The sequence below is a fragment of the Ctenopharyngodon idella genome, chromosome 8 (genome assembly GCF_019924925.1).
Source record: "Ctenopharyngodon idella isolate HZGC_01 chromosome 8, HZGC01, whole genome shotgun sequence".
Classification (NCBI taxonomy): domain Eukaryota; kingdom Metazoa; phylum Chordata; class Actinopteri; order Cypriniformes; family Xenocyprididae; genus Ctenopharyngodon; species Ctenopharyngodon idella.
Window position 1 is genome coordinate 5,192,397 of NC_067227.1, and position 10,236 is coordinate 5,202,632.

Here is a 10,236-nt window from a genome sequence, read left to right on the forward strand (position 1 = left end):
ATATACATTGTACTTAATGTTAACTTGCTTGTTTTGCTCAAGATAACGATTTATTAAGTCCACATGTCATAAAAACAAGAAACTATGCTTCTAGCCACAGCTCGAGAGCTGTTGTTCCAACCACAAAACGACGGAACCTGCGATGTTAGTTGGCTAACGATACTTTTGGGAAACGCACCCTGGGTGGTTGCTATTTGACCCCAACATTGCACCTTTTTGTCAACAAGCTGCATGGTTTGAGGCATCATTCATGTCTGTGTACAATAATGTACACAAAACCTTGTTTTTTATTGCACAGACTAAAGTTGTTTAATTTTTTGAAAAAAATAAAAAAATAAATATGCAATCGTTTTTAGTAGATTGTCTTGATTTTATGATGCTTGTCATGTTTGTCTGCATGGTTGTCAATCACTGATTGACTACACTGTTCTATTTGTTGTGCTATGTAAAATTTGATTTCGAAAGATTTGTCTAAAGCAAACACACACCAAGTTCTGTAAAAATATCTTATTTTATTGCAATGCTACAATTACCATTAAATAATCTGCATAATCAACAAGTTAAACTGACAAATTTCAGGAAGAAATTTGTATTCTATTTCATACAAAATACACAATGTAATTTTTATGTCATGTGATCTTTAAACACTAATTACTGTCAGTTTTACTAACATTGATGGAAAGTAAAACACAAGCGGTGTTAAGTTCCCATTGTCTTGGTCAACCGAAATGTCTACTTGTAGCTTCTCAGGTAAACCAATCTGTGAGGCTGGAATTTCTCTCGACACAGTGGGCATTCGGTCTGCAATAAAAGCAACAAGAAAAAGTACTGATCAGACCTCAGTAATGTTAAACTTTACATGCAAACACACCACAGTATTATGTAATATAGAAGTCTTGCCTTGGTATTGCACCACTCAGTAATGCACTCCCAGCAGAAGAGATGACCACAGGGAGTGCTAGTGGTGTTTCTGCGCTCCTCCAAACACAAGATACAGCGTGAAGAGCGAGATGATGACTCGCTGACCTGACGACTGAAAGGAAAAACAGAGAATGTGTAAAGAGAGAACATGAATAGCACAACATAAATCTAGAGTATTATGAAAGCTCCCCTCAAGACCCCATAATGTCTCATTTATTACCACAAAGAAAAAAAAAGAAAAAGAAGGGTAAATGACAAATAAGGATGTCTAAGATGAAGAAAAAAAATTGTTAAAATGAAAAAAACAAGGATGAGGATGGTGAGGTCTGAACGCGCTCTGACAACGGAAGTGATGTCTCGCACTCATTGAAGTATAAGCGTGAGACATCACTTCCGTCATCAGAACGCGTTTTCAGACCTCACCAACCGGATGCGCAAGGCAGCTGGACGTAGTGGTGTTTTAGAGGTGAAAAATTATATAAATACTGTTCGGTTTCTCGCACAAACCGATCGTTTCGTGTCTTAGGACATCAGTGTGTTGTCACGAGCCGCAGGGTTTAATTTGGATTTGTTTGTGCATGTTTTTTTATTCTCATAGATGGAGTTACCATTGACAAGCATTATCCGACTGACAGACCGCAACGGTTGGAGTTAAAAATCATCATTTGTGTTCTACTGAAGAAACAAAGTCACCTATATCTTGGATGCCCTGGGGGTAAGCAGATAAACATCAAATTTTCATTTTTGGGTGAACTATCCCTGTAACAACATAATAATTATTTTAGCGTCCAAGTGCGAATAGGTTTAATGCAGATTAACTGGATTCGTGCCGAATGAGAAAGGAGCCCAACGCCAGTTTCGCTTTAAATAAATTTGTTTAGGCTTTTAAATAAATATTGTTTGTAATGAATGCCACTATAATTTATTTTTATGTTTATTTTATAGCTACTTATTTTTCAGTTTTGTTTTGTTGTGGAAATAGCCTAACATGCATGTTTATAGCTTAATGTTTGTAAATATTTCGTTTTTACCGGTATTTTAGCTACATTATTTTTGAATGAAATAATAAAATGCGAGTGATAAACCAATGCGATTTATCTGGGGGGGTTTTCTCTCAAAAAACCCAATCGGGACAGTCTAAAACGCTTAACGTGGCTTAATGTAGGCCTTACTAAGACAGTGATATTAACAGACCAAACTGAGTAAACATCATACAAATAAACCATATGTACAGAAAAGCAGTTGAGCCCAAAATTTGAACGCAGCGCGTTTAATTTTAAGCGTTTTAACGACCTAACATCTCGTTATTACGAGAAAAGATATATCTCGTAATTATGACATAATTGAGTGGGAAAAAAATAATATGTATGTGGCAGCAATGCGCCACCGTACTACAGCGCTACCTAGGGAGAAGATTTCTATGCTGTTTCCACTCCTGTCGTGCTCTCTGTCTTTGCTTGAGGTTGTTAAACTGCAGTGTGAGAGTGACGCCCAGCTGTAGAAGCGACAGCGCCCCCAGCAGACGGTAACTGTTACTGATCCTTGGGTCATCGCCAGACACATTTCCCACTCTTAGCTAAAGAAAACACATTCACAGTTACACAGATTAAACTTTTACACTTCAGGAATATGATATACACTACCATTCAAAAGTCAGTATGATTCTTTTTTGAAAGAAATTTATAATTTTATTCCGCAAGGATACATTGATTAAAAAAGAAAAAGAAAAAGTGAGGCATACAAATAAATGCTGTTATTTTAAACTTTCTATATACAGAATCATGTGACGCTGAAGAGTAATGATGCTGAAAATTCAGTTTTGCATCACAGGAATAAATTACATTTTAAAATATATATAAATAAAAAAAGGTTATTTTAAATTGTAACAATATTTTACATTATTAAAGTTTTATTGTATTTTTGATAAAATAAAGGCAGCCTTGGTGAGCATAAGAGACTTCTTTCAAAAACATTAAAAAAATCTTAAAACATCTTACTGACTTTTGAAAAGTAGTGCATTTCAGAGTGAAACAGGATATTCAACAAGACAAAAATGAGTTAGACTTGATTTTGGTGATCAGGAACTGATAGGATGGTGAAGAAAAGGGACATTGGCATATATGGTGAAAAGTGGGTGTTTTTTAAAGCAATAACTTGCAGAAAAAGTACCAATGTATTAGCATGTTTTGGATATGGTACCATGGTAATACCACAGTATCCTGTGAAGCACCTTGGAGTACCATGTAAATAACATGACATATGAATATGGTTATTATTTAGTACTATAGTCTGTATTGAAGTACCATAGTATTATGATCTCTAACAGTAATTTTTTGTAAGGGATATACCACATGTCCTCTGATATTACTACGCTTCATTAATACAGCATATAGGAACTTATTCCCACAGTACAGATTTTATAATAGTAAAAGAACAAAAACTTACATAACTAACACCTGCAGCTCTTTTACCAATGTGGTAAAAGGCTCCACTGATGTAAAAGACAGCCACATGTAGCCTGTACAGAAGAGTGATTCCCTGCTGCAGGGCAAATACAAGCGGAATCAAAGACTTCCTCTGAGACTCAGTTAGCATCCCCACAGCTCTCTGAATCCAGAACCGCACGTGTGATAACGGGTTCCAGGTTCTGCTTGTCTGCCGCTGTGAGTTTGCTTCTGTTTCCAACTCATTCTCAACACAAATCAAGACCTTGTCCAAAAGATAAGGCACAAACGTGTGGAAGAAGATTAGTGCCGTTCGGCGCATTCTTGAGGGGATTCTTCTCTTGCTGGGGTCCACCTGGATGATGCTGACATACTCCTCACCCAGGGTCTGATATCCTAAATGAAATGGATGACAAAAACAGGACTCTGAAATACAACAAATGCTCATATGATGAGCACATCAACAGTGTTGCAATACAAGCGAATAGCTTACCAGATAAAGTTGTAAGAACATAGTAGGTCAGATCAGACAGTAATTCAATTTCCTTTCTCCACTGAAGCCAACGTCTGGAACCTCAAGAAAAAACATTACAAATCTTTGAACAAACAGCTGTATTAAAAGGGATGTGTCATGAAAAATGGGATTTAAAAAAAATAAGATTAGGATTACACTCTTGCAGTATGAATACTGTACAAGAGTGTTATTTTAGTACTATTTATATCTTGTAATAGTATTTATAAATATTTAGAATGAGCTTTTATTTTTATATTTTTGTTTCATTTTTATTTTAGTTTTTGTTTTTTTATATAGTTCTTTTTAGCTTTAACTTATTTCATTACAGTTCTAGTTTTAGATAAATTAGTCTAATTTTAGTACTTTAATTTTAGTTAGTTGCCAAGGCAACATTTCTGTTTTTTTATGAGTATTCCACCTAATATTTTTGTTATTTAAATGATCGAAAATGACCTACTCCCAACATTTTAACATTGTAAGACATTCAGATGAATAACAGGCCTCTCTTTCTTGACTTATTTGATCAAAGTGAAAACAGTTCAGACATTTTCACATAAAATTGGATTAACAATGACATTTTTCCAAGATGACAACTAAATGTCCTTCAGTGAATTGAGGTCAAGTGCCAAAAACATAAACAATGTAGAACACTAGAACATACTATTTAAAGTGTTTAGTTGCATAATGTGTACTTCACATTTTATTTATATATAAATATTATATATATATATATATATTATAGTTATTTAGATCTCAAATATGTGACTCATAATCTCACATAGTGCGTATTTTACTATTTGTTTTGACCCTTTTTTGCAGATGCGAGCTCCAGGCCGTTCAGCACTCATGTACCCGCAGAAAACAGCTTCATCTTGGCCAGTCCCTCGGGTATTTGCCGCTGACTCTTATGTAGATAGTGGTTAAGAATATAATTCATTTGGGGTATATCAAACAGCCAATCTTTGGTCTTATTAATCTATTACTTGTTCCAGAGCAAAACGATTTGGGTTAAGGGGAAAATTAAATTTCATAACTTTATAATTAGGCTATATTTAACTTAAATTCTGGACTAGAGTGCAACTTTTGTACGTTTGACTGAATTGTTTGCTTTTGTTTTTTTATTTATTTGATTGATTGAGTTTCTTTGCTTTTGTTTGTCTTTTATAATGGCTGTTGTTAATTTAAATATTATTGTTCAATAAATATTATTTTATATAAATAATATGCCGTATTTGGTATTAAGAAAGGGTCCGTCAATAGTGTCAGTGAAAGTTACATTATTCCATGACTCTTATAGATGACTCTCTTTATAAGTGAGTCAGAACAAGGAAGTTGTTTTAGTGCTGTAAGAAATAAGGACAAATGGACATCGACCTGAAGAATGAATGCTACATGAGGGTAATACACTCATTTAGTTGATCTCCCTCTCTCTCTCATAAAACCATAATACTCTATAATACAATAAGCTTCATAGAAGTGACTCAGTGTTCCTTTGTTACTAGTTCTAAAGTGACGTTTTAGAATTAGTATTGGAGACCTGGACTCGAGTGTTAAACTGTCAACTTGAGATTTGAATCCATGGCGGGAGGAAGTAGTTCTGCACAAAAGAAGGTTTTTAAAGACAATCACAGCCGTGCTGATAAACAGCCATATCGCACGGCTACGAGTGTGATATTGCTCATATATATATTAGGGGTGTAACGGTACATGTATTCATCCCGAACCATTACGGTTCGGTGCACACAGTCAGACGATGAATAAAGTTGGTCACAGGCGATCCACACACTCCAATCCAGAAGGGGGGTGTGCGGTTATGCAATGCTGTTTGCTAACCACCACAACAGGAAAAAGCACAGAAGAACAGATGATCTATGCACAGATATGTTTACGTGTAATCTCTCAACCAGTTTCAACCGTGGAAAGACATCAATAAAACAGCTTGAGAATAATATCTCATGTAGCATTACATTAACCTCATGCAAGTCATTTACTGTCCACAGCATGTTAGTTCACTAGAGAAATAAACTTGAAGGGAGCGTTTCACTAAATATATGCACTATATTAGCTTATATATTCATTATATTTACTTTACCTAGATTTTTTTTATCATTAAGAAAATGTTAATTATAATTTAAATATCTTAAAAGAGAGAGACACAATGTTCAATAAACCACTGTTTAATAAAAAAAAAAAAAAAAAAAATATGTTTAGTTTTCTCCCCCGCTGTACATAACCCGTACCGAACTGTGACTTCAATACCGAGGTACGTTCCGAACCATCATGTTTGTGTACACATACATATAACTATACAGTGTATACTGCAGACTAAGCTAGTATTCCATTTTGAACAGCCTATACTGACAAAGTTGGCCTTTCATGGTCATGATTATTATGCCACACCTACATCATATTAGCATATGACCGCCCAAAATTATGTTATTCTAGAATGCCTAAAAACTAAATTATAGAATAAAGTTAGATACTTTATTTATCCCAATGGGAAATTTCCAGCAGTATACACAACCAATACGACATACAATAAATATACAAGACATGTTGATTTGTCTAAGTAGTCTTAGATGAGAATAAAATAAAATATAAAAGTATAGAATACACCCTTTTAAAATCCCAAATTCTTGCACTTAGAGTGCTTGAGAGTGATTTACCAGCAAAGGTGTGGATGAGCTCATTGGCGTTGTTTGTCAGGTTGTTCTGGTAGTACTCATCCTTCTGACACGAGCGGATCAGCTGCGGCTGGTTCGCAGGAACTAGAGGCATTGCTCAGTTCAGAAGACTTTAAAGAGATCCTTAGAGGACGTGTTTATATATCAGTTTATACATCTCATTTTACCAAAAAAAAAAAAAAAAAAACACAATGATTTACTACGTTTATGGTTCTATTTACTGGTCTAGGTCACTCACTGTGCATCGTGCTTCTAACGCTTCCGTGTTTAGTCATGTGATGCTCACACGAGCACTCCATTGGTCGGTTGGTAACAGAAGCTTTGCTGATTTGCGATCAGTTTTGCGGTTTGCTGTCTACAACAGCAAAATCGCCTTACTGAGATAAGGTTCATCACCAGATAGTATCGGCGCAAACGAATAAATTTAACCGACGTTTTTGGAAATGACCTAGCGTTCGAACAAGGAGGACATCTTCTGGTTGCATAGAGCTTAAACACAGTGAACCTCCTATCTGAAAATACATCAGAAACTGTGTAGAAGTTGAAGACATAATTGAGTCTTCCCTCTTCCAATTCCATTTAGTCTGTTTTTTATGTATCCATTATAATTTGTATTTATTTCTTTTAAAATAGAGTTTATATAAATTCCTGCACAAATAATAATAAAAAAATGTGCATGGAAATTAAAGTCAAGTTTATTTCATTGGGTTTTAAGGTATTATTATAGTAACATTATTTATTCCTATATTCTCCTCACTAAAAGATCACTATAAATGTCAACAAAATCTTCATCGAGGAATATGCCTATCCATTAAATCTGAACTCACTTGAGGTGAATTAAATATATAATTAAATATATAATTCTGTCCCATACCTTCAACACAGTTGCCCCGACTGAACAGGAATAGGCCTATTAGCATACTATGCAGTAAACACACTATAGGCCTACTCTATTTTTTATCATTATTATTATTTAATAACGCTAGTGTTAATAGTTTAGAATTATGGCTTATTACATGTTACATATTAATTTACTGAATAATATTTGCATCATTCTTCTGTATCTACTTTCATTTGCTCTCTCTATTTAGCTTTTCACAAGTCAGCTCCTTTTACAAGGTTGTAAAACCTGTTTCTTTGTTACTCTAATGCTCTTAGATCAATCCAAACCATTAAAATTCAGAACACATACACTAAACAACTTTATTCAGCTCTTTCCTAAGGCTGATCACGAAATCCATATTAAGGTCAGATTGCAGTCATGTAGAAGACTGTTTACTCACAGTGGCAGTCAAGGAAGCACACTATTGTTTACACTTGAGCAAGGGATGGCTTTTTTTCTCATTGAGACTCCCATGTGATTTCTTGCAGGCAGAGGCGAGGTTGCACAGAGGGCAGTTGAGGAGACCTGATCGTGGATGGAGCAGCAATAGAGCCGTCTGAGGTAGGATGCTATGAATCACTGAATTAAGAGTCTGCTTGGTAAATTCATATGCATAGAGATACTAGGTTTTTATTAGGAATGCACAGGAATGTTGTAGAAGCAGAGAACTCACTTTAGTTTTCAGTTTTTCAGTCTGGCCATGCAAATGGATCTATGAAGGTACTGCAGGGAACTGATATACTTAATTGTATTGAATGTGAACTTGTAGTAGGCCTATACTTCAAATCTTAAAAAAAAAAAAAAAAGTACTTACTTGCACACTCAAAAAAATAACATGTTGGTAACTTAATTCAATTATGACACCTATTTCCACACAGTTGATTTATTTGAACCTAAGCTAGGTTAATTGTACTGATGAGTAAAATTCATCCTAACTGAATGAGATCACAGCGGTTTCATTTGACGTATTCTGTGAATGTCTCCTGAACATAATTTACTCTTGTTGATCCAACCAGTGCTGTTGCAACTCAGACTCCTTGTGCAGAGTTGCGCAAGTCTTCTGAGCTTTTAAGGAAATGGAAAGACCTGTTAGAGTTTAAGTGTTTAATGTTTAGTTATTTTGAACATTTAAAAGAGTTTAGTGTATAAAATGTTTTTTTTTTTTTTTTTTCACCATCGTGGTGAAGAGGTGCGCTTGTGCTTAGGTTGTGAGTAGCTGTTGTACACACACATACATGTTCCATGACCGTTTGATTGAGAGGGGTAGAACTGATGACCATATGTAGCCTGTGTAAATGATGTGCTGGCCCTCAAATAAAATTAATTTTATTTATTTCTATAAAAACGAATAACCATCGCAACACTTGTTCTCAATATATAAAAAATTCTACAGTGTTTCTTTGTGTAACTATATGATATTTTCCACAAATAACATTACTATAATATGTTGCAGTATTGTCAACCTTGTTCAAATAACTACTTTTTTCTGTCCAACAGAAAGTAATGTATGTTTGTTTATACTCTATGATTCAACAATCCCTTGTAGAAAAAAAAAAAAAGGGAAAAAAAAGAAGTACACTTTAAAATAATCAATATTATATGGAAATAATATACTTTAAAAGAATATACTTAGGTGCAAACTGAATGTAATGTTTTTGGCCACATAATCGAATTGCAATTAAATGAAAATGTATTATAGTTTAAATTAATAAGCTGAGCTTTAGAGTGCTTTTTAAGCAGGACTTAAATACGTCCTTATAATCAATTACATATTTACTTCAGTTGTCTTTGAAATATGTTTAAAATGTACTGCCAAATGTATTGATGAGCATTTATGGTAAACTAAAATATACTTTAATGTCATTTCTACTGAAACTATGTCATGTATTTAAATATATTTGTAATTACACATTTGTAATGATAAAGTTACAATTCAGTACATTTAAAATATAATAACTTAAAATGTAATACTGAATAACACACTACAGTTAAAATTATATCAAGTAATTTATATATGCTTTAGTAGTTGACACATTAAAATAAGTGTACTTTAAAGCACGGGAAAAGTTTATCGAAACAATGTACTTTAAAGTAAAACATTTGACATTATTACAAAGTTCACTTTTTAAAAAGTGCACTTAAGTGTGTTAAAAAAATAATGGAAGTTCTCTCTTATGTAAGTACACTTAAGTCTTTTATATAAGGCCTTTTATTTAATTAATATTATACTATCTGCACTCAAAAAAAAAAAAAAATTATTCTAGCTGCTTGCTCAGTATATTTAAATAAAATAAGCTGAACGAACACAAATCTTTAGTTTTTTACTTAATTGTCATTTGCACACAATTGTATTATGTTAAATGAAATTAAATTTGTAAAATGTTAAGTTAACCTAAACCATTTGTGTTGGGACTACATGAATCATTTATGTTGCATTGATTGAAACTGGGCAGTTGATTTCTAGTTCCCAGCATGCTTTGCATAGGGATAGATCGGGAGAGTAAATGTTGAAATTAAGTGCTGTTTAATGTGTTTTTTAGTAAAGAGAAATAACTTTTAAAGTTTGATGTTCAGATATATTTGACATTTAAGAGTTTATGTTATGTTGATTTTTGAGTTTACCATTATGCTGAAGTGTAGACCTCGTGGTTAGGCTGTGGGTGGATACGTGAAATAAATTTGTGTTGTTCTCATCAAGCTTTAACTGTACTAAAGCCAGTGATGAAATGATCTTTACTTGATCATTATTTGCATAATACAAATATTAAATTTAGCTTGTGAACCTAATAA

At 33.7% G+C, this 10,236-nt stretch overlaps 1 protein-coding gene across 2 annotated transcripts; it reads right to left on the reverse strand.

Moving 5' to 3' along the window:
- Positions 1-492: 492 nt before the first annotated feature.
- Positions 493-6,949, reverse strand: pex10 (peroxisomal biogenesis factor 10). Of its 2 annotated transcripts, XM_051904295.1 has the most exons (7): positions 6,802-6,949; positions 6,546-6,686; positions 3,859-3,939; positions 3,367-3,761; positions 2,325-2,497; positions 901-1,033; positions 493-801 (listed from the first exon to the last, which is right to left on the reverse strand). In XM_051904295.1, the coding sequence occupies exons 2-7, from the start codon at positions 6,655-6,657 to the stop codon at positions 733-735; spliced, it is 963 nt and encodes a 320-aa protein (XP_051760255.1). In that variant the 5' UTR covers positions 6,658-6,686; positions 6,802-6,949; the 3' UTR covers positions 493-732. The 2 variants fall into 2 exon arrangements, with proteins under 2 accessions (XP_051760255.1, XP_051760254.1); XM_051904294.1 differs by having other exon boundaries at positions 6,546-6,853.
- Positions 6,950-10,236: the final 3,287 nt, after the last annotated feature.